At 39.5% G+C, this 24605-nt stretch overlaps 3 protein-coding genes across 5 annotated transcripts in view; 2 read left to right on the top strand and 1 right to left on the bottom strand.

The window, feature by feature from the left end:
* Positions 1 to 3812: 3812 nt before the first annotated feature.
* pet117 (PET117 cytochrome c oxidase chaperone) lies at positions 3813 to 4627 on the top strand (the record flags this gene model as incomplete). The annotated part of the gene is made up of 2 exons (XM_082139925.1): positions 3813 to 4016; positions 4475 to 4627. The coding sequence occupies exons 1-2, from the start codon at positions 3921 to 3923 to the stop codon at positions 4625 to 4627; spliced, it is 249 nt and encodes an 82-aa protein (XP_081996051.1). The 5' UTR covers positions 3813 to 3920.
* Positions 4628 to 5485: 858 nt separating this feature from the next.
* Positions 5486 to 13664, top strand: kat14 (lysine acetyltransferase 14; the record flags this gene model as incomplete). Its single annotated transcript, XM_082139827.1, has 10 exons — positions 5486 to 5744; positions 5913 to 6034; positions 6274 to 6395; positions 6489 to 6670; positions 9539 to 9958; positions 10860 to 11440; positions 11520 to 11653; positions 12488 to 12663; positions 12750 to 12940; positions 13153 to 13664. 10 exons carry the CDS (start codon positions 5486 to 5488, stop codon positions 13324 to 13326), a joined length of 2361 nt encoding a protein of 786 aa, XP_081995953.1. The 3' UTR covers positions 13327 to 13664.
* A 1501-nt stretch (positions 13665 to 15165) lies between these two features.
* The window catches only part of dzank1 (double zinc ribbon and ankyrin repeat domains 1), a 232988-nt gene continuing 223548 nt past the window's right edge, over positions 15166 to 24605 (bottom strand). The window contains exons 1-21 of one of the 3 annotated variants that reach the window (XM_082139831.1): positions 24352 to 24438; positions 24084 to 24208; positions 23852 to 24008; positions 22237 to 22360; positions 22080 to 22143; positions 21618 to 21724; positions 21413 to 21501; positions 20212 to 20329; positions 20004 to 20117; positions 19825 to 19917; positions 19588 to 19710; positions 18872 to 19027; positions 18568 to 18790; positions 18370 to 18473; positions 18125 to 18208; positions 17942 to 18032; positions 16895 to 16980; positions 16727 to 16810; positions 16172 to 16299; positions 16005 to 16079; positions 15166 to 15928 (exon numbers count right to left, since the gene is read on the bottom strand). In XM_082139831.1, the coding sequence (XP_081995957.1) occupies positions 15757 to 15928; positions 16005 to 16079; positions 16172 to 16299; positions 16727 to 16810; positions 16895 to 16980; positions 17942 to 18032; positions 18125 to 18208; positions 18370 to 18473; positions 18568 to 18790; positions 18872 to 19027; positions 19588 to 19710; positions 19825 to 19917; positions 20004 to 20117; positions 20212 to 20329; positions 21413 to 21501; positions 21618 to 21724; positions 22080 to 22143; positions 22237 to 22360; positions 23852 to 24008; positions 24084 to 24192 (2301 nt within the window). In that variant the 5' untranslated portion in view covers positions 24193 to 24208; positions 24352 to 24438 and the 3' untranslated portion in view covers positions 15166 to 15756. Of the gene's footprint in view, positions 15929 to 16004; positions 16080 to 16171; positions 16300 to 16726; positions 16811 to 16894; positions 16981 to 17941; positions 18033 to 18124; positions 18209 to 18369; positions 18474 to 18567; positions 18791 to 18871; positions 19028 to 19587; positions 19711 to 19824; positions 19918 to 20003; positions 20118 to 20211; positions 20330 to 21412; positions 21502 to 21617; positions 21725 to 22079; positions 22144 to 22236; positions 22361 to 23851; positions 24009 to 24083; positions 24209 to 24351; positions 24439 to 24605 lie in introns of those variants that run through there. The other 2 variants (XM_082139833.1, XM_082139832.1) reach the window with 2 other exon arrangements.

Raw genomic sequence — 24605 nt, 5'->3', positions numbered from 1 at the left:
CCCTCAAACATGTGTAGGTGATGTAATAGCTCTGGAAAGACTTCCAGTAATCTGAGATAACTAAAGTTTACACTGAGTGCAAATAAATGTCACTGGGTAACTGAAAAATCAATAGGCTACTTACTATTATAGGCTACTTATACAAGTCTTACGGTGTTGTGCTACTGTTTGTTAAGATGTAGGTTGTGCTGAAAGGCCTTGATATTAAGATGAGAAAGAATTGACTGAAACTCTTCCCAAAAAGCGTCTTTTACCCCAGTCATTCATTAAATAAACAAGCATAGGGCCCTAGGCTGCCGTCTGTTTGCTAAGGATTAAAGTCTTTGCTAACAAACTTCTACTGTAGTTGTAATGTTTGTATGATTATTATAAGTGGTGCTTTCTAATGTGCAAATATTCCACATATACTTAAGGTTAAAGATCTGAACAATCCAGTAAGATTGAGTTTTAAACTTCGGTGCGCAGCTCTGTTTGTGCTATAGTGTAAATGACACCAACATGTATTGCTGATGAGACGTGCAATTACTTTTTAAGTGGTCAGATTTACAACGCAAGTTTGGAACAGGAAAGAAAGAAAATGTTGCTTCAGAAAATGTGAAAATTTACTTGCGTATTATTAGTTTGCGGAAACTTGTTTTCGCCTTAGAGACTTAAAGTGATACTGTGAGATATAAATGCAAATTCAAATTTACGAAAATAGTTGTAATTTTGGTAAACTACATTGAAATTAAGCGAAATAAAGTCACAATTATGGGAATTAAAAACGCAATTGTTTGAGATATATTTGTAATTGCAAGATATAAAGCCTCATTATGAGAAAAAAAGGCGCAATAAATTCTCAATGTGAGAAATAAAGTTGCAATTATGAGAAATAAAGTCACATTTGCAAGATATAAAGTCACATTCACTGTAAAAAGTGATCAGTTGACTCAACTTTAAAAAAAGTGAGGAAACTCGTGGCCTTAAAATGATTAAGAAAACAATGCGTAATTGAAAAAAATAAGTTATGTGGAATTGTCAAGTTCACGTAACTTATTTTTTTCAATACATGAAGTTTATTTACGTAATAATTTTAAGGCAACGGGTTTCCTCACTTTTTTTAAGTTAAGTCAACTGATCACTTTTTACAGTGAACGTGAGATATGAAGTCACAATTACAAGAAACAAAGTCTCATTGTGAGATATAAAAGTCGCAATTGTGAGAAACAGTCGAATTTCTAAATATAAATTCAGAGAGATATAAAGTCACATTGAGAGACACTCAAAAAATTCACAATTATGAGATATAAAATTGCAATGACCTTAGGTGGAACTGGCTTCTATTTTACTAATAGAAAATAGTATTCACCCAAAGAATTGCTCCAAAGTTCATTGAATGTTTGAAGATACATCTAAAACACTGTTAACACACATCCACCCACTCGCACTAACACAGAATGTTTCTTTTTCTCAGAAACGGGTTAAAGTGAGGCAAGGTAAAACATCGTAGCTCATCTGGAGGCATGGCGGTTCATCATTTCCAGACCTGATAAAGAAAAGGATAGTCTACAGATCAACAAACAGCCAGGGAATCTGTTTACTTAATACCATTTCCATGCTGATTTCTTACAGGATGCTGCTGAGTAGCACCCTGCTGATAACTTCACTTTAAAGGTGGTGGTGTTGTTGTTGGCAGCACATCAAACCGGTATAAGACGGACCGAAAAAATGATGAAAGATGGAGAGAGGGGTCACTTATAATCATGTTTCTGTGTGCCAATACACACAACAACAGCATTTCCCAGATAAAATCCCCTATGTTCAACACCAAAAAATCAAAAAATTGAAAGTGTTGAGGCAACATATTTGCTTGGGGTTCCCTATTTCCAAAATCTCTGTTTGAGCCCGTGGAGGTGAAGGGGTGGAGTGGTGTTTGGGAAAGCTGGATGTTTGCTTTAGCTGTCACTGACTAGGGGTGTTCCATCAAACAAACCTTTACGGCAGCCCCACAGCTGAGGAACTCTGAGCACCAGATGTGCATGTTCATCCTTCTGACTCAGGCTTTGACTCGCACAGACGCATACATGTTTTCCACATGCAGTAAAACAATTACACTCGTAAAAATGAAGGTTCTTTATTGGCATCTGTGGTTCCACGAAGAACCTTTGGCATCCATGGAACATTTCAAATGCACAAAAGGTTCTTTATATTGGTTTGTTAACATCTTCAAAGTAAGAAAATGGTTCTTTGGGGAACCAAGTATGGTTATTTTATGGCATTGCGGTTTCCATTTATGTGCATGTCTTCTTACCGGATACATTTTTTTATCCGACTCAATTGAGTGCATAAATTTTTTATGTGCATTTTTAGAATTTATGCACATCTTTGCGTTTCCAAACAGCATTTTTTTTATTTTTTTTATGCGATATCCCAAAATGTGCATAAAAATAGGTGGATGGAAACATAAGCGCTGCTGTGGTCGGGCATGTGAAATTCGAAGAGGAATTTACTTTTGCAACAAAAGATAAATGATTACAATGAATTTTGAGTAATTATCCCTATTTATTCAGTAAAATACATTGTTTTCTCAAAGTATTACACATATTTCTATAAACTGAGTTTAATTAACAATACTGTTACTGTCAAAATAATGAAGTCATCAACCAGATTTTAATTACACATCAATATTGTTTTCAGAAAAAGGTTTTGATTTTAAAATTTAGTGTAAGATTTTGAATTTGAATACAAACTGATGTTTTGAAGTCCAGTTTTAAGACATTTAAAGTGGTAAATTAAAGCATATAATAAGTTGTATGTTTTTTACACCATGATTAATTATATAAAATATATTATAAATTAGTGCCGTCAAATCAATTAATCACAATTAATCACATCTAACATAACATTTTGTGTATATATATATATATATATATATACACATACATACACATGCACTTCAATTTAGGGAATATGCAGTTGAATTCATTTTGTTTTATTTATATTTCCTTGAATTCACATTTGAATTACAAATCTGCATTCTGTTCTCTCCCACATTTCAAAGGGGAAAAGTGTTTCAAAAGGGATTCTCAACTCGGTTTGGAATGGTCAGACAAAATCCCGGGATGGTGTGCAGAATGACATTATGACTCTTAACATGTGGATTCAGACTTTGGACGAGAAAAAAAGAGAGGAAGTGAAGAATGAGTGGAGGAACCAAAGATGTTATTTCACAAAACTCTCTTGCATTTCTACATTAGCGAAGACCTTCAGTGTAACCCGCTGCCCTTTTATTGATTTTTGGTGACAGATCATCAGTCTTAGTTTGCACCAGACATGGGACTTTTGATAAAAACATGTTGGACTATAGATTGCAAGTAGTACTAAAGATAAACAGTTAAATGCAATCACTGGAATAAACAGTTTTGCTTGAAATAGCATATTTCTGCATATTATACATGCATGTATAGTATACATATTATGCAAATTGTATATACATTTGCCAAAATGTGCAGTATAAAACAGACTTAATATGTGGGATATATCGCAAAAATGCTAAACACTTGATTTTCAATTTCCTTTGTGACTAATTATGACATCTCAGTCATTATTTGATCAAATAATTACATAAAATATTTGGTTATGTTGGATTGGTATACACTGGAAGTCAAAAATATTTTTTAATTCAATACTGTGCAAACTATCCTAACAATTTGGCCGTCCGATCAAATAATCAAACACGATATGTTAAAAATATGAGATTATGTGAATACTGCGCATGCGCAGTGGGCGTATTGCCGCTCCTGGTCGGTAGGCGGCAGTAAAGAGTCTGATATCCTATTGAAACCAAACCACCACAAAGGATTCAGCTCCATTCTGTTATGAAAGTGCTCTAGCCATCTATTATCCTACTGTAGTTGTATTCACAGTAATGCTTCATAACTATGTCTACGGTCTCTAAGCTTGTTTTGGGATTATCGGTAGTGCTCACTCTCAGTACCGTTGCAGGCGTTCATCTCAAGCAGAACTGGGACAGAGAGGTAAAAACACTCTTGTCCTACTAGCCAAATGAGCACCATGTCTTTATGAGGCACTGTTATTGAAGTATCCATTCTGTTTAACCTTTAGTGTACAGTATGCGTGCAATCATAACAAGTACAGATGTGCGAGACAGTCGGGTTTTTGCTGTTTTGTCTAATGCAAAACATACCATTTTACTATAGTAACGGTAACTACTCGGGTATCTTGGCTGACATGTTCTGTTCAGAGGGAATCGTTTTATTCTCTGGCAGTTGTTTCAGTTTATACGTGTCGTGTGTTTAAGCTACTGCTTCATTTCAAATACATTTATATAGAAACCTAACACAGATATCTTACCATTGTAATGAGGAGCTATCTGTAGTTTTACCAGTGGTTATTATCAGGGGGTTACTTCAAATGTCGCATCTTAGTATAATACATGCAGTGTTTATAATGTGAAATGATCACGTGTTCGCAGAGGCTGCACGACGGAGTGCTGCGCGACCTGGAGCGCGTGGAGCGGAAGCGCGAGAACCTGCGCGTGCTCGAGGAACAGATACAACTGACAAGAGAGCTCGTGGCCGCGCGAGACCGACAAGAGGCTGACACGCCGGGGACACACAGTTCATAAACCGACTGGTACAACATATTACTACTATTATTATTATTATTATTATTTATAATTCATTTACAGTTGCACAACTATTACTCCTGTTTCTCTCACGAAATACCTCGGTTTCTATAGTTTCTGCAATAGTAAATTGTGGTAACTTATCGTCATTGTCACAATTTACAGTCTATGATTGTCACACACACACACACACACACACACACACACACACACACACACACACACACACACACACACACACACACACACACACACACACAAAACATTTTGATAAATAATAATGGTAGCACTTTGATTTAAGGCGTAGTCACACGTTAATAAATGTAACGTTACTTCCTATAGTAAATACAGTAACGTATGCATAATTACAAGTAGCCAACCCTAACCGTAACTATATAGTAAGTAGTTAATTAATATTACTTAGTACTTATTTGAGTAAGTACACTGTAACTACGTCACCTTAAAATGAAGTGTAACCGTAATAATAAATGTTATTGTTTCCGTTGTATTTGACCCATTGTAATCTTGTATTCTAATAAATAAGGTTGTTATGACACCAACATTTTAGATCCCTTCTAGGTAATTCCTATACCACAGCGAAAACTACTTGCATAGCTAATAAGAAGTTCAAACATTATTAAAGACAAATAAACAGTCAAATGAACAAAATAATGCAGAATGCAGAATAATCTCTTTCGTGTCTTGAATGTTTAAATCGGCAAGACTTAATTACGTGGAAATTCGAAACAATTCCGTCAGCTGTCCTGAGCGTCTTTCATGCTGGTCCCGGGTCCATCGGGCAGCCCTTATTGTCGAGCCCTGTATCTAATCGCTTCCTTTTATCTGTTAGGTGGAAAAATGGACAGTGGGGACCAGAGGGGTCTCACGGCACAGGACGAGGAGACCATGTGCACGTCAGCCTCTGAGGGTCTGGAGGAAGGCGAGGTGGAGGGAGAAACTCTCCTCATTGTGGAATCGGAGGACCAGGCATCTGTGGATCTGTCTCATGACCAGAGCGGAGACTCTCTGAACAGCGACGTCGGTGAGGACGGAGAGGGGAGCTGGAACGAGGACATGTCGTTCTACTGCGAGAAGTGCCACAAATGGATCCCGGCCGGTGAGAAGACCATTAACAAGGGACGACATGTCTGATATGTGACCAGTTTAAGATGTGATGTTCAACTTGGGCTGCATTTGTTCACTCAATAAAGACTGATCTGAAAAAAGTGTGCTTCGTCTCAGAGCTGTCTTTTCCGTGATTTTTTCCCCCCCTTGTTTGGTTCAGCTCAGCTACGCGGAGAGCAGCCCAGCTACCTGAAAGGAGACAACTTCTTCAAGTTCACCTGCTCGGATTGTGCGGAAGACGGGAAGGAGAGTTTTGAGAGGATGAGGCTGACCTGGCAGCAGGTATGCACTCGGGAGCAATTGAAATAAACAAAAAACGTATTTAGTTAGCTTGACAAAAGTATCTGAAAACACATTGCAGGATTTGTCCTGAAAGGATATCTGTGTCTATATACCTGAAATAGCATTACAAAAATGGAAAATCTCATAATATTCAAATAAAGACTTATGAGATTAATTGATTATGCATTCTGGTAAAAAAAAAAAAAAGGTCTCTAAATTGTTTGATTTTATGCTTATAGGTGGTTATGTTGGCCATGTATAACCTGTCTTTAGAGGGCACCGGACGACAAGGTTACTTCAGATGGAAGGAAGATATTTGTGCATTTATCAGTCGGCACTGGACGTTCCTACTTGGTTCCAGGTGAGACTGAGTATCAATACTGTTATATTTAGTTTTAAAATCACCTGATTTTAAAGGCGAGTACGTTTATATTTTATGATTATTCATGCTCAGAAAGAAGACTTCCACGTGGTGGAGCACCGTGGCAGGGTGTCTGTCTGTCGGCAGCCCAACATTTTTCCGCTCCGGTGCACAGGAATTCGGAGAACCCGGCTGGTGGAAGCTAGTCCAGAACCGGCCACCGACTCTGCGGCCCGAGGGGGAGAAAAGCTCTGCGGCCTCAATAAAGGCCAAAGGTAGTAGAAGTTTGGTGAACGTGATTTTACCAAGTACAACATGTTGTTGGATCAACATCTTTGTTGATCCTGGAACAACATTTCAATCCATTTCGTAATCCAAGCATTTCCCTCTAGCATTTTGAGCACTGTTGAACTGATTCTTAAACGCCTCTGATTGGCCATTGGGTTGACACGCTCAACATATATCTGTTTTAATTCCTTTTTAATTCATGGTTTTCTGCCGGATACAATGATATCTGTCTTGCTTGTGCCGGTGATTAAGGATAAGTCTGGTAAGGTTGGTTGCTCTGATAACTACAGACCAATAGCCCTTGCCAGTGTATTGTCTAAAGTTTTTGAAAGCATCCTGTTGAGCAGAATTGTGGACATTATCCCCTCTACTGACAACCAATTTGGTTTTAAACCTAAACATGGCACAGATATGGCCATATATTCCTTAAAGGAAATTGTTAATACGTATAGAGATAAGAACTCCTCAGTTTTAATGAGTTTTATTGATGCCTCAAAAGCTTTTGACCGTGTCAATCACTACAAGTTATTTGACAAAATGAGTAAGAGAGGTGTATCTAAATGTATTGTGAGAATTCTGTCCTACTGGTATGCCAACCAGTCTATGTTTATAAAATGGGGCCACTGTGTTTCTGCCCCTTTTGGGGTCAGGAACGGGGTCAGACAAGGTGGAATCCTCTCCCCTATTCTTTTTAACATGTATGTTGATGAGCTCTCTGTCTGCCTAAATTTGTGTAACACTGGGTGTATGATAGGCAACACTATAGTGAATCATATTATGTATGCAGATGACCTTGTGGTCTTCAGTCCTAGCAGTGCTGGTCTTCAACAGCTTCTTAATGTTTGCTCTGACTATGGAACTGTTCATGATATGAAATTTAATACAGACAAGAGTGCGGTGATGATTTGCAGAACAAAGGAAGATAAATGTCTAATGTTTCCTCCTTTTAAATTGGCAGGTAATATCTTGAGAGTTTTGAGCAAATACAAGTATTTTGGGCATCTCATTACAGACCAGTTGAAGGATGACCTTGACGTTTACAGGCAATGCCGTTCTTTATATGCTCAGGCGAATAGTTTGACTCGCAAGTTTGGTGGGTGCACAGATAGAGTGAAAGTTGCTTTGTTCAGAGCATACTGCACTCCTCTCTACACTGCACACTTGTGGTCTAGTTTCAGCAAAGCTAGCTTGCATAAACTCCAGGTAGCTTACAATGATGCACTGAGAATTCTGCTGAGAAGACCACGCTGGTGTAGTGCCAGTGAGATGTTTGTGGCTGCAGGTGTTAATACACTGCAAGCCACATTGAGAAATGTTATGTACAAATTTATATGTCGGCTAAATAACTCCGAGAATTACATAATTATGGCATTGACCAGCATCAAGTTTAGCACTACACGGTATAAGTCCAAGTTATGGAAGCATTGGTATAGTTGTCTCCTCTGAAGTTTTTATTGTATTGTGTGTACTGTCTTGTTTTTTATTTGGACCTGTGAGTCTGCAATAAAGTTATTATTATTATTATTATATATGTCTGTGATTGGCTACAATGACATCTTTGACGCTCTTCAGCGAGCGCTTGCATAGATACACAGGGGAGCGTTTAAAAGCAGGCGTATATCAGCAGATCCCTAATATATCCGCTTATAGACGGATCAGCTGATAGACGCTGCTTTCAAACGCTCGATGAAGAGCATCAAAGACAACATGTTTTTGAAGCGTTGATCATTGTAGCCAATCACATACATACATATATGTTGAGCATGTCAACACAATTGCCAATCAGAGACATATTGAGCACGTCAACACATTCGCCAATCAGAGACATATATGTTGAGCACGTCGACACAATGGCCAATCAGAGACATGTATGTTGAGAGCGTGAGTGTGTCAACACAATGGCCAATCAGAGACATAGATGTTGAGCGTGTCAACACAATGGCCAATCAGAGACATGTATGTTGAGAGCGTGAGCGTGTCAACACAATGGCCAATCAGAGACATATATGTCGAGCACGTCAACACAATGGCCAATCAGAGACATGTATGTTGAGAGCGTGAGCGTGTCAACACAATGGCCAATCAGAGACATATATGTTGAGCGTGTCAACACAATGGCCAATCAGAGACATAGATGTTGAGCGTGTCAACACAATGGCCAATCAGAGACATATATGTTGAGCACGTCAACACAATGGCCAATCAGAGACATATATGTTCAGCGTGTCAACACAATGGCCAATCAGAGACATGTATGTTGAGCGTGTCAACACAGTGGCCAATCAGAGACATGTATGTTGAGCGTTTCAACACAATGGCCAATTAGAGACATATATGTTGATCACGTCAACGCAATGGCCAATCAGAGACATATTATGTTGAGCACGTCAACACAATGGCCAATCAGAGACATGTATGTTGAGCGTGTCAACACAATGGCCAATCAGAGACATATATGTTGAGCGTTTCAACACAATGGCCAATCAGAGACATATATGTTGAGTGTTTCAACACAATGGCCAATCAGAGACATGTATGTTGAGCGTTTCAACACAATGGCCAATCAGAGACATATATGTTGAGCACGTCAACACAATGGCCAATCAGAGACATATATGTTGAGCACGTCAACACAATGGCCAATCAGAGACATGTATGTTGAGCGTATCAACACAATGGCCAATCAGAGACATATATGTTGAGCAGAGGGAAATACTGGTATCATCACATTTTTTAAATTTCAGTACCGACTTGGTACTGAAGTCGATACTTTTGACAACTCTAGTAATGCTGTATATTTTCCTTCATTTTAAATGTAAATGCAACATTTTGGGGTCTGCATGTTGTTATTCCAGCTGTGTCGAAGCCGTCCCTCGACCCCATAATCACTGTGGAGGGTTTGAGGAAGCGTGGAAGTCGGAACCCAGTGGAGAGCGCTATGCAACTGAAAGAAAAGCGTTCCCGTACACAGGAGGCAAAAGAGATCCGGCGTGCACAGAAGGAGGCGGCCGGGTTCCTTGACCGCAGTGCCTCGTCCACACCTGTAAAACTGGGCAACCGTGGGCGTCGCTCGGATCCGTATCTGGAGAAGGGTGAAGTCATTGACTTTTCCTCTCTCAGCTCATCGGACAGGACCCCGCTCACCTCTCCCTCCCCCTCCCCCTCGCCCGACTTCTCCGCCCCTGGAACGCCCGCCTCACACTCTGCTACGCCCAGCCTGCTGTCAGAGGCCGATCTCATCCCGGATGTCATGCCCCCTCAAGCTCTGTTCCACGGTGAGTTGATGCTCATGCTTACTGACCAAACACTTAGTTACTTTTCTAAACAAACTTAGGCCGCGTGTCCAACAGTTGAAAACGCTTAGCTGTGGGCGCTTGAGAGCGTTTTGTTCAGTTGATAAGGAATATCAGCGGAAGTGTTACTATTATCTCATTTCACAGATAGTTTGTTTCTGTGTTGTTGTTTTTTATATATAAATGTCGATACGTTGTAAAGTATTTGCTCTGGATCTTGTTTTAAATAATTTTGTTCCGTTATTATGCTTGTTGTTGTCATCTGTTGACGTTGTACAAGCAGAATGTGACAGTTGGTCGGTGTGGTATTTGTCCCGCCCCTCCTCCACTGTGATTGGACGGCTGGGTAAAAAGTGACAGTGATGAGCACTGCGTTTTATCCAGAGTTGAACATTCTTCAACTCTCGGCGACCGGTAAAAAACGCAGAGCGCTTCAGCGTGAAATAGACTCTCCTTACGCTCCTGACGTTTTAAAAACGCAGCGCTTCCATTGAAAACAATTGGAAAACAATTGGACAATTGAAAAAACACTTTGGTGGACACAGGGCCTTACAGTTTCCACCTGATGGATGCTAAGATGGGCGAAAAGATGGCATAGACTTACCTTGAGGGGTCTTTACCTTGATAGCACTCACATAGTAACATTCTAAGAACCACTCATAACACCCTTGCAACCACATGGCAAGAGTACCACCTTAAGCACCCTAGAAATGCCCTAGTGCCCAACCAGAACACCTTTGCAACACCCTAGTAATGTCCTACCAACCACTCATATATTTTATAGCTCATATACTGATATTTTAAACATATGTTTGGTAAAAACAGACATAGTCGCAGCACCTTTATTCACTTCATCTCTAATCACTGTATGACTTTCCATCAGACGATGAAGAATTGGATGCTGAGGGTGTTATCGACCCCGGGATGGAGTATATACCCCCTCCCAGCATGCCTTTGGCCACTGGCACCATCATGGTCAGGAAAAAGCTACGCCCGGCCGAGCTGATCAAACAAGAACTGGAGAGTGAAGACGAGGAGCGGGGTAGAGATGGCGAGGAAGACGAGGGCCAGGATGAAGGCTTGTTGCCGACGGGACGGGGGTGCGGTATAGAGCGGAGGAAGGTTCTTCAGGATAAGGGTGAGGGTTGCGTGCCTTTGCCCGCCCCTCGTTACACGTTCATCAGCCTTTACGAGGAGCGCGTGCTGCTCCACAAGCTAGAGGCCTGTCCGCAAGCGCTGGCCGTGACGCCACAGGCCAAAAGGCTGCATCGCAAGCTACTCGTGCGCCAGGCCAAAAGAGAGCGAGGGCTTCCTCTGCTGGATGTGGATCAGGCCGTGAGTGCTACACTCAGCCTGGTGGGGGGCGTGTACGGGGCACAAGGGGGTTTGGCCAGCCACAGGACGAGCAGAGATGAGAAATACAGAACCACCAGCCAGGACCTTCGTATACTCGATCGCTTTCAGGTAAGCCATAAGAAAACCTTTATGTTTATTAACTTCAAGTGAGAAACTTGTTTAGATGTCTTGTGTTTTGTTTTTTCAGTCAACAGTGTCCATAAGGAAAGGGTTCTATCAGCCCACAGTGTCCTTCTGGCACAGGCTGATGGGTTCTGATGCCTGCATGGATCAGACCATCAAGAGTCCTTACACATCCAGAGTGCTCAAGCCATACATCAGGTACACGCATGGACACATCTGAGCATTTACGCAATGTTAATTTCTTCTTATTAGAGGCTGTTTGAATTTTTCATATTTTCTTGTTCTTTCGAATGAGATGAAAGGACTATATGTCCAAAAAGTGGCAAGTCCGTCTTGAAATGTAGCAAATATTTTATTCTTGAGGTTTGTGAAATAGTCTACCATTTATTTAGATTTTTTTCAGTTTTTTCCAAATGCATTGCATTCTTCTTCTCACCAAGGCTGCATTTATGTGACCAAAACTACAGTAAAACAGTAATTTTGTGAAATATTACTACAATTTAAAAGGACTGTTTTCTGCTTTAAAATTTAAGATCCATTTTATTTCTATGATGTAAAGCTGAATTTGCAGCTTCATTACTGCAGTCTTTAGTGTCACATGATCCTTCAGAAATCATTCTAATATGCTGATTTGCTGCTCAAGAAACATTTATTATTTATTATTATCAGTGTTGTTGTTCTGCTTCATATTCATATTTTTGATAAATAGAAGGTTCAAAAGAACCACATTTAGTTGAAATAGTGCAAATTAGTATAATATTAAATGTCTTTACTGTCACTTTTGATCAATTTGTTGCATTTAAGGATTAATTTCTTTCGAAAAACAAATTTTACTGACCCCAAACTTATGAATGGTAGTAAAATTGAGTATATTCCTGATGACCATGGTTTTTACAAATACACCCCTATTTGATGTTCAGTCCACCCAAATAATTTATGGAAACTAAGCTGCAAAACTGAGTCACAGTTATGAGCCTTGAGGACATTAACATATGATTCCTGCTCAGTAGCTTTGTGTGTGTTTATGTGTAGGAGAGACTACGAGAGTCGGCCGCTGAAGATGCGTTTACTCTCAGAGATCCGTGCGTACCATCACAAGAAGGACCCGACTTGGGTAGCCGAACCTGACGCACCTATAGACTACTGCTACGTACGGCCCAATCACATCCCTTCTGTCAACTCCATGTGCCAAGAAATCTTCTGGCCTGGTAATCATCATTTCATCCTGTCAAATACAGATTTTTGGTTAAAAATAGTTCCTGAAGGAATAAAAATGGGGTCTTTTGCCCATCAGGTATCGACCTATCAGAATGCCTCCAGTACCCAGACTTCAGCGTAGTGGTGCTTTACAAGAAAATTGTGATCGGTTTTGGTTTCATGGTGCCAGATGTGAAGTACAACGAGGCCTACATCTCCTTCCTGCTGGTGCATCCGGAATGGAGGCGAGCTGGTATCGCCACGTTCATGATTTACCATCTCATTCAGGTGAGAAACTGAAATCGTGATATGGTTTAGTATGTCATTTAATTAATTAAATAAATGCGCTGCGCGTTTTAGAGTGAAGCACGGCAATGTTCACATGTGAGCAGCTCATAATTTTTTGCGCATTTTAAATCGCACTTAGATCCCCCCCCCCCCCAAAAAAATCGTGCAGCCCTGGTTCATACAGGGATCTCTTTCCTGTCTCGTCTCTGTAGACATGTATGGGAAAGGATGTGACCCTTCACGTATCGGCGAGCAACCCTGCCATGCTGCTCTACCAGAAGTTCGGCTTCAAGACAGAGGAGTACATCCTGGACTTCTATGATAAATATTACCCGGTGGACAGCAAAGAGTGCAGACACGCATTCTTCCTGCGCCTGCGCCGCTGAGGACGTCACATGATGCACAACACAAAATGGAAACAGTCTGAAATGAAAGTCAGGGAGTGTTTGTTGGTGTTTTCACAGTCATATTTGTCGTGTTACTTCCCGTTTGAGGCTTAGTTTGACATGCTATTTCATTTTATATGTGGTTCGATGTTTAAAACAAAGCAAAGGATATTTTATTTCTCTGTATACACACCGTGATGATAACTCTCTTCCTCCTTTGTCATGCGTCTTTTTTGTAGTTAAAAAAATTGGTGTTTATTTTTAACACTCATGTTTTTGTATGCGCGCACAATTATAAAAATTTTTGCCACCTGTTAATTAAATATTGAAATGTTCAATATTGTGGTGTTTTTTTCATTTTTCTTGTTAAAGCTGCATTCAGTAATTTGGTGCTAATATTAAAAGTTCTACATGTTTGTGAAGAGTCATCTGAATGGTGTTCACTCACATAAGATGAAGACTACTCATAATAGATTTTTTTTCTATGAGTACAGTAAGTGTTTTAATTATACAGTATATTGTGCAGTTCGGAGAATATCCTCACGCTCATTGTCTGCCGCCTCTAGATACGCCAATATCGCAGTGTAGTTGCAAAGAGCGAAAAATTAGACAACAGAACACAATTATCATCTTGCTTCATCAGCGGAAACAATGGGAGAATCAGTACCTGTACAGTCTCAAAAAAACGTATAAAGACAGACCTTACACAAAAAAACGTGTGTAATTAATGGTACGGCATACACGCAATGAAACAGACAAAATCCTGACAAGGGACGCCCAAGTTGCTGCATTTTCTTGAAGGGGTAAGGAAAGGAAACGAAACTCACTAGTTATATGTGTAATTTAAACAAATTTCAGATTTTAATTCAGCGTTGTTCTCCGAGCTTTCGCCGGGCAAAATCCAATACTTTCAACAGGAGTCTATGTGATGGTGAAGGCTGTATAGCAAGGATATCTTGGGAGAGATGCAACGCGCTCAAGTTGTTTACGCAAATTTGCCGCATTAAAGGGATAGTTCACCAAAATGTTTTCATTCTTTCATTAATTACTCACCCTCACGTTCCAAACCCGTAAGACTTTTTGTTGTATGTTAAGGGTGGTATTGGGGTTGTCCAATAGGGGGCGGTGACGCACCATGTTTGTGGGCTGTAGCACTGTTAAAAGCAGAGAAGAACATGCCGTGTGGTGTGCTTGTGTGTGTATATTGCTGGCTACAGAGATGAGTCCTAATAAAGAGAGACCATTCTGAAGTTCCCGTTGTTTATGAGTTTTCCCTTGGAATCTACGATACAACACTTTTGTTCATCTTCGGAACACAAATGAAGATCTTTTTGACGAAATCGAAGAGATTTCTATCCATCCATTGACAGCTACGCAACTGATACTTTGTTTGACGCTTCAAAAAGTTCATAAAGAGATCGTAAAACTATGAATTGTATGGTTTAGTCCAAATTTTCTCAAGAGACACGATCATTTTATATGATGAACAGATTAGGCTTTTATTCACATAAACATTCATCAACACATCAGTTGTGGTAAACGGAAGCGCAAGCCTGTTCGCTTGACGTGCGAGAACCAATGAGGTTCATTCTCGTGTTAGCTTCCGCTATAACCAAAGAGGTTTGTTTTCGCACGTCAAGCAGGTTCGGTTGAGCTTTTGTTGATGTTCACTGATTATGTGAAATAAAAGCATCATTTCAATCTGTTCATCAGCGATCATGTTTCTTCAGAAAATTTTGACTAAACCGCTCGATTCATATGGATTAGTTTTATAATCGCTTTATGAACTTTTCGAGAGTAGTTGAGTAGCTGTCAATGGAGGGACAGAAAGCTCTCAGATTTCATTAAAAATATCTTTATTTGTGTTCTGGAGATGAACGAAAGTTTTACAGGTTTGGAACGACATGAGTAATTAGAATTTTCATTTTTGGTTGAACTAACCCTCTAACCAACAGAAAGCTGTGTGTGAGCTGTGTGTGCTTCATATATTGCTACACTAATGCCAATAGACCTTTTTTGCCAGCAAAATTTTGCTAACGTGACCCCAAACTAACACCGTTGTGGTATCGCTTGAAGAAGAGTACATGAAGAGGACAACTATTAATGCTAGAAGTTAGAACTACTGAATAATGCATCTAATCACTGTATTTGTAAACTGTGTTAATCAGGAAATCACACTTTTACTCAAAATTATCAAATCACATCAAATATAGTTAGAAATACGAATTTTGCATCTATATGGTCCATTATAAGTGTCTGATCCGTATGGCTGTAATAACCAATCATTTGTTTTGAACGTCGGTTTTGCTGGTGAGATGAGTATCTTGACTTATTTTGGTTCAGGTGGCAATTTTAAAAGGAGGACCTAAACAAATCTCCAAGTACAGTATTGCACTGATGGGATTTGGTTTGAGTAAGATGTGGATTGTCTCATGAGAACGTATCCAGTCCAGACACGCTCCTGGCCTTGGTGTGGCGCTGTAGCAGACCCTGTCCCATGTGAGCTGCCATCAGAGAGACCACAGAACTGCTTCCGGCGGCCACGGCAATATCATACGCCGTCTGGCCCCGATCATTCTGCTTTCTGATACTTGCGTTACACCTACACAAGACCAAGACATTTTTTTTTTAAATCAAGCCTTTGTAACTTTAACACCATTTGTGTTTGTGAATCTCACCCCAGGAGTATCTCAACGCTCTTCAGACCTTCATTTCCCAGAGCCGCAGCCTCATGCAGGGCCGTGTTATTCAACCTGCGACCGACACAGATGATTAAAAATAGCAGTTTAGCTCAGATTATTACTGGACATATCAAAATGAGCTTGAAGCTCGTTTTCGAACTCACGGTCCAGATGCTTGGTTAACGTCGGCTTCTCTCTGCACCAGCACAGGAATGACATCATGATGCCCGTTTAGCACTGCAGCAACCAGAGCAGGACGCCCATCACTTCCCAAACATGCTGGATCAGCACCCTGCAGAACAAAACACACCCTTTACAGGTTTATACAGCTACACAATTAACCCTATGAAAGCTTGTTTCCATCACAAAAAAAAAAAAAAAAAAAAAAAAAGGTAATTACTGACTTTTATAACTTGCAATTCTTGACTTTTTTTCTCTTAAAATTGTTAGATATAGTCTAGATGAGTTATACAGTTAGAATTGCGAGATTATAAAAAAGTTAACACTTTTTGCAAATTTTGGTAATTGCGACTTTTTATCTCACAATTTTGACTGTATAACTCATACATTTGCATGTTTTTAATTCTCAATAGAACTTTTATTTCGAGATTTCCTGATTCTTCTTGATTTTGCCTACAAACATTGTGACCGCACAATGTCATCTGAAGCTATGAATTTTGCTGATGTTTGGAGTGCTGTGATTGGCTCTTTAGCCTCACCTCATCCAATAGCTGCAGCACCACTGAGATCCGGCCCCGCCCCTCAGGCCCCACCTCCTTAAGGAGAACACTGTCTTTAGACTCCTGAGAAAGACATTAACATTCTATTCTTTATCTTATAAATGAAAAGGGTTATTTTGTCAGTGTTTCTGTGTGTGTGATGCTGACCGACTGCTTTTCTGTAGCGTCTGAGGTCCAGATCTTTTTCGGCTTCTTTCTTTTTGCTGACAATCCTGCTGCATTAATGTTACTCTCTGTACAAACAACATATGATACAGAAAAATAGTCATAATTATCACTTTGATCGTTTTCTATTAATGAATAAATAATAGATGTATCAAAAAGTAGTAAGAGAAACCAATACATGGTTAATATTCGTTATTAATAAATATTTTGATGCTTAATGTTTTATTACTATTGTAAATTATAATTAAATGATTAATTAATAAAACAATTACTATTATTTAAAAGTGTATGTATTATAGTTAATAATTAAAACGGTAATAATAATTAAAACTAATAATAGTGAAATCAATTAAGTTCTTTAGTATGTTTAAAATTATTTGTATTTATTATTCATTTGAAATAATTACTATTATTAATAAAAAAAAGTTAACAAGCAAGTTTAAAATAATATAACCAGTCAAGTCTCCACAAGGAAAAAAGATGCTTATATCTCAATGTTATTATAAATTATACCATTAAATGATTAATAGTTTACTATATGTATTATTTACCATGAAAATGGCTTAATAAAAATACTAAATAATACAATGTCTTAGGGCACGTTTACATGACAATGATGTACTAAAAACCTAAAAGTTTTTTCGTGTACAGACGACAACATTGTCAGAACGATCCCCGTTCACAGTGATACGCGAAAACAACTAAAACGCTGCTTTATTTATGCCAGGCCAGTAGTTGGCGATGTTACTTTGTAAAGAAACACAACGCGCGTAATACACGTAATACACGTGTGCATGACGTCACCGTTTTCACAAATGCGCGTTTTTTGTAGTTAACGGTATCGGTTTCAAAAACTTTAACCCGTTTGCATTTTCAGGCCCCCAAAACACCACTGTCATTTAAATGAATGTCCAAAACACATAAAACATTTTTTAGTAGGCAATAGAAAATATCATTAGTTCAGTACAACAGCAGTAGAAGTCAATGTAAAGGCCCCATCATGACAGAAAACCAATCATGTTTTTTTACCCGGACTGGCTGAACTCCTGCCTTCTGTCACGGCACTGAGGTTCAGACTCTCTGATGCCACAGATCGGCTCTGCTGTCCTGCAGAAGACGACTGGAAAAAGACAACACACACGCTGAAAAACATGCAATGCTCAAGAGACTCTCTTCAGACTCAATATAAAAGCTTTCAGGAGTGTTTCTTACCCTGGATCCCTCCGGTGAGGCACAGATGAAATTGATGTGCAGACTGACTTCATAGCTGTCCTCCTGAATAACAGCAGAGATCATCTGGAGAGCAAAAACATGTTCAGGAAATGCAAATAATGATCATAAAAATAAAAATACAGGAATCAAATAAAAAAAGTGTAACAATAACAGTAGTGCAAGTAAATACATACATTTCAGGAATAAAAAATGCACGTAAAAAGTATAATTTTTAGTGGTCCTACTCTGCCCAGCCGAGGTTCTCCAATCAGAGCTCTGAACTCATTATTATTCTGAGTGTAACTGCGCAGATGAGCGCAGATGTGGTCCACCTGCTTCCTCCAGAACCCTGAATTATACATACAATAAAAGCAAATACAAAAAGTCATGCATATTTATTTGTTTCAAAAAAATGAATAAAATTGTATTGTAAAGTAGCCTACCTCGGCCTGGACTAATGGCAGTGAGGAGGGGCTTCCTGTCACTCATCTGTTCCTGTCTGCTAAGCTCCGCCTCCTTCTGTTGGCTCTGTTTTTTCAGCTCAGTGCTGGATGGGAAAAACAGACCGACTGTCTGCGTCTGTGCATCTGCACACATGCGCAAACCCGAAGCGTGAGGCACGGTTGTAGATTCAGGCGCAGGAACCGCCTGCCAGGTGGCTGAGGGCTACATGAGAAAGAGTGAGAGAGAGAATGATATAACACACTGTAGGTTTTTAATGAGCGCCAAACAGTCCGTGTGCTGTACCTGATCAGCTTCCTGTGCGTCCTGTCCCTGCTTTACTTGTGAGGGCGTCCTGGGTGGGCCGTCCAGGAAGACGCCACACACACCACAGTGATTAGCATACGGGTGACTGCTAGCTCCACACTGAGAACACGTCACAGCGCTGGCTTTGTGGCCCGGCTGCGTGTGTCAACACAAAACCACACAGCATTTCGTTTATATAGTACAAACTTTGTTAAATATACACAATGATAGTTTGATGAAAAAAATCTCCATATTATAATTAACACCAAATATCTAGTCTGGTGGAAAAAAACGTTCTGTGAGAAAAGGACATAAAGGTCCCATGAAACTACTTCATAATGCAGTTACATTCCAACGTTGATGTATTTCCTATTGAAACAGGAAGTCGAGGCGGCACATATCAAAACGCTCTAGTCGGTTCCTGATTAAAAATAATAGTAAATCCCTTTAAATGTGTTTGTCAATTTAAGCCAGGGACACACCAAGCCAACGGTCGGCCGTCGGGCAACGTCAGGGCGTTTTTTTGGGCCGATTCAACAGCATTCTATTGGCCAACACAACAAATCCTTGTGACCAACCTGCGAAAATTGCGAAATCCCTGTGCGAAATCTGCATGGGAAAATCTTCCTTCAAATGTAAAAAATTTGCCAAATAGTGGTACATGTCACCGAACCTTTTTAAGTCCCCATGAAATCAAAATTGAAGTTTTTTGTCACCTTTGTACCACACCAGTCGCAGAATCGAGCATCCGAGTGGTTGACTCTATTGCACTTGGAGCAGGAGACCATTTTGCCCTGTGAACTGGGTACAGGTGCAGCTCTCTGTCCACTTAAAACAGGCTGTGGAATGATAAAGCACCATTATAACCACTGTAGTGTCCTATCACAATCCTAGTAATGATTCAGGAGACTTCTGATTGGCTAATGCTGAATTCAGGTAGGCGGGGCTCTTACTGTGGCTTGCTGAAGCAGCTGGGATTCACAAGTGACACAATGTGTGATGTGAGAGGGGTTTCCTGTCCCACACGAGCCACAGATTAACTTATCCTAGAATAATAGCGATATAATATACTTTATTTAATCAATACATTTAATTGACTCACTACAGTGATCCACTACAGATAGACTTGTACCTGTAGTCTCAGACTAGCCTGCGGCTGCAGTTGTTGAGCCAATGGAGACTCGCACACCACACATGTGGCCGTATTGAGAGGCACCATGGTTTTACAGTGCACGCATAGACCCATCTGTGAAAAAGCACAGCAAATAATCATATTATTGGGAATTGATCACTGATGATCTGAATACCATGGTATTGTGTTGTAACAAAGTATGTATTACCTGTCCTCCTTCAGTAGGGGGGAGTCTTTGACCAGGTATTGGGGGTACTGGTGATCCACAGTGCAGACAGAATCGGGCAAAAGGGTCTGAAGGGCGATGATTCAGGCACTTTGGACATCTTCAGAAAGATATTGTACACACACACAATTTTCAGCATCATAACTCCAGCCTTCAGTCACGTGATCCTTCAGAAATCAGTCTAATCTGCTGATTTGCTGTTCAAGAAACATTTATTTATTATTATCAATGTTGAAAACAGTTGTGCTGCTTCATATGTTTGTGGAAACTGTGATACACTACCATTCAAAAGTCTGGGGTGAGTAAGATTTTTTTAAATAATTAAATAATATTTTTTTTTTTTTATGGTTAATGGAACGCAATGCATTTTATGGTCGCCTTCCACAGATGAGATATATACATGCATATAAATACATTTAGATCACTTAACTTTGTGATTGCTATCAGAATGTGAAGAGACTTTCAATCAGCATAAAAAAAAAAAATCTGGAACAAATCACCACCCTGCCTTTAAACTGATCAAAAGTGTCAGTAAAGGCATTTATATTGTAACAAAAGATTTATATTTAGAATAAAATGCTGTTCTTTTGAACTTTCTATTCCTTAAATAATCCTGAAAAAAATGTATCACAGATTTCAACATTGATAAAAATATGAAACATTATTAGTAATTGAGCACCTTTAATATTTTCTAATAATTGAGCAGCAAATCAGCATATTAGAATGATTTCCGTAGGATCATGTGACATTTTTTATCAAATAAATACAGCTTTGGACACTTCAGACACTTCAGAAACAAAAAAACTTAAGCAGGAGATGTTATTTTGAGCAGGAAATTATTTCATTGTTAATATATGTATGTACTATGTGCGTAACTGAGGCCAGCTAGTAAAAGCTGTGCATGTAAACCTCACTCCCCTGAAGAGGCGCACTAGCGACTGATGCTACAGACTGTGGCCTTTAGTGTTCTTGTATGTCCGCCAACCTCCCGTGCCGGAAACATCAGTTTGAATCCCGCTTGGAGCAGTGCGAGTGGAACCGGAGGGGTTATATTGGTGCCGTGACCCGGATGGGAGTGAGTGTAACAGAGGTCAGATAGTGGTCCCAGTAGAAACAGAGGAGTTACATATATTATCAATTAAATAATTTTATGCTCAAAGTAACATCTCTCTCTCTCGCTCACCTAAGGAAATCTGTCTCTCTCTGAATCCGTGATGTCTGAGTGCTTGTCAAGCTTCTTAAGGGACTTTCCACAACATCTGCACTCTGGTTCTGGTGGGATTGAGAATGCTGACGTTAAACAGGAAGTGTTCTGTTTCAGTTTTCTGCTTGAGATGACACTGATCATAGTGAGGGCTGTTGGAGAGTGTTGTGTGTATGTTATAAACCTTTACTTGGTTTTCAACTGTCGGCCGTGCAGATGAACCGGGGCCGAGACGCTGTGAGAGGAATCGAGGACCTTTCAGAGATCTTCGAGATTCACTACTGGGAATATCTGACATAAAAGAATGCAAAAAAGGCACAAGAAAGTCAAAGGACATGTAAATGAGTATGAATCTGAGACAATTATTTTTAAATCATGGATTATAAATATTTTTTAAATCTCTCAAGCAATGTTCAGGTCTTATTTTCCCCCCAAAATCAAGAGAAAAGTAAATAATTTTTCACAAAAGAAAATATAGATTTTTTTTTTTTTTTTTATTGTTACATTGTTTGGCACATTAAAACTCCCTTGCCCAAATAGCCTACTGAAATGTGAATAATATTATTCACATTACCGTAATGCAGGATTTTTTTGAAAGCAAAATAATTTGTGACAAATCCACACTGACTAAAACCAAATGATTTACCTAAAAAATTACCAGAGGAAATGCCAGCTCCATTTTCGCTCTCCTTCAAATTCCTTGATGAATCCTGTTCAACATAAAGAACTGTTTATAATACATATTCTTAAATCCATGCAATGTTATTACAGGAAAAAAAATCCGTAATGGGTTTAAAACTGACATTCTTGCCATTGATCGGTCTGCCATTCTTCAAAGAGTCATCCTCATGATCCGCAGTCTGATCCTCATCTGAAGCGGGATCCACTATGAAAACCTTGGTGACGACAGCACTCTGTCGGCCATCGCTGCATTACATTACAAATGGTCTTTATTTGGGTCAATTTGAAGTCAAATTTGTTGCTGGGTGTTTCCCCAACTGGGCATTTTTGATTGCATCTCTCTCACGCATCAAATGAGAATTCTGTGGTTTTTATTACATTTTTTCTTATATTTCCACCCCATTTTAAATAATGTATTATGTTTAATAACATTTGGTTACGGAAATGACAGTGACAAAAATGACATTTTACACATTTTTGGAATAAAATGGAAAACTCTTTTGTCTGGCATGTCTCCATATCGAACAGAGCTCTTAAAGTAACATGGGGAAGGAAAAATACGAGATGGGAGGGAAAAATTATATTTCAATGCTTTTGCATTCTCTCGCAAATTTTTTGTGTTCCCCTGAGAAAGTTTGTCTTTGTTGGCAAATAACTCAAAGTTTCTCGAGGGAATGCAAAACGTTTGCGAGAGAATGCAAAAGCATTGACATTTTTTTCCAATGCTTTTCCCATCACCATGTCCCTAGTGGCTCCATACTGTATAGGGACATGAGGATAGTAAAAAAAAAAAAAAATGATGGGAAGAAAAACAGTTACATTTCAATGCTTTTGCATGTCGCAGATAAACTTTGCGTTCGCTTGCAAAACTTTTGCGATGAGGTGGAAGGAAAAAAAATAAATTTCAGTGCCTTTGCAAGAGAACGCAAAGGGAGGGACTCAGAGGGACGCAAATATGTTGCAAGCGACCCAAATTTGCGACCAAATTTGTCAGGGAAAAGCAATACTTTTGCTAGTTTCTTTAGAGAACACGATACTTTTGTGAGGTAACGCAAATGTTTTGCAAGGGAACACAACACTTTTGAAAGAGAACAAAGTTTGGGAGCAAACACCAAGTTTGTCAGGGAAACACAATGCTTTTGCTAGAGAATGCAATGCTTTTGTGAGGTAACGCAAATGTTTTGTGAGGTAACGCAAATGTTTTGTGAGGTAACGCAAACGTTTTTTAAGACAACGCAAAGTTTTCCAGGGGAATTTCTATACTTTTCTATACTTTTCTATACTTAGTTAAAGCAGTTTGTCAGGGGAACTCAATACTTTTGAAAGGGAACTCAAATATTTTGTGAGCGGACGCAAAGTTTGTCGGGGGTAAAGCAACACTTTTGAAAGAGAATTCAAATATTTTTGCAATCGAATGCAAAGTTTCTCAGGGGGACGCAATACTTTTGTGAGAGAGTGCAAAAGTTTTGTGAGCAAATGCAAAAGCAATTTGTGTAAAAAAAATGTCCTCCCATATCATCTTTCCTAACGCCATGTCATCTAAGGGGCTCTGTAGGGTTTTGGAATATAAATGAATACATTCAAGGCAAAAGTGGTAAAAATAAAATTTGTATAAATGGTAGAAAGAAAGAAAAAAGTTCCAAGACAGTTTTAATGTAATGCAAAGAATTTTATTGTACTCATAGTTGAAGAAACACCCAGCAACGTTATAAACAACACACTATAAAATGTACCCACGCGGTGACAGCCATGGCTCTCACAGACACTTTCCCCACAGGTAAGCGAATAGGTTCAGTGAACTTCATAGTGCTGTTGCCACCAGAGCCCAGTCTCTTCATCTCCTCAGGCTTACTGCCATCCAGCGTGTACAGCAGCACACTCACATCAGAGGATTCTGGGATACATCATGTGCCATATCAATCACATGACGAGCAACAACTACAAGCGTGTGTTAAAACCGCAGACTCACCTGATTTGATCTCCACAGGAGTGCAGGAGTCAATCTCATGCTTGGCTTTACCTGGAGGAGGCATGCGAATGGGGATTATTTGAGGTGCTGCCACTGAACCTGCCGTCATGTTTGCACTCTTCAACCTATAATATAGGAGGGAAAATACATTTTTTACAGAACTACAGATGCGTTTAATTCAGCACATGCATGAAAAGGTGAAGTACATTAGGCTGTAGAAAATATGAGCTACTATCCAGACTATTTGTGTGTTTTAAGTAGCTCGAACCTGTAAAAATTTGAACCATAAACGAAATGAACTCGCAGTTCACCGCTGTATCCAACGACGCTGTAAAGATATATTAAACGCTGTTGAGTCGTCACGTATCCCATAGCAACTGAGTAGCCTGGTACGCATGCGCAACCCACCCCACACCACACCACACACACACACACACACACACACACACACACACTTACGTACTTGATGCACATCAAGTGCATGCGTATATAAAAGAATAATAACGTCATCATGGCAACAGA

This window comes from Leuciscus leuciscus (assembly GCF_965113295.1).
Source record: "Leuciscus leuciscus genome assembly, chromosome: 15".
In the NCBI taxonomy this organism is placed as follows: domain Eukaryota; kingdom Metazoa; phylum Chordata; class Actinopteri; order Cypriniformes; family Leuciscidae; genus Leuciscus; species Leuciscus leuciscus.
Note: the sequence above shows the minus strand (reverse complement) of the source record. Positions and strands in the feature narration are given on the sequence as shown.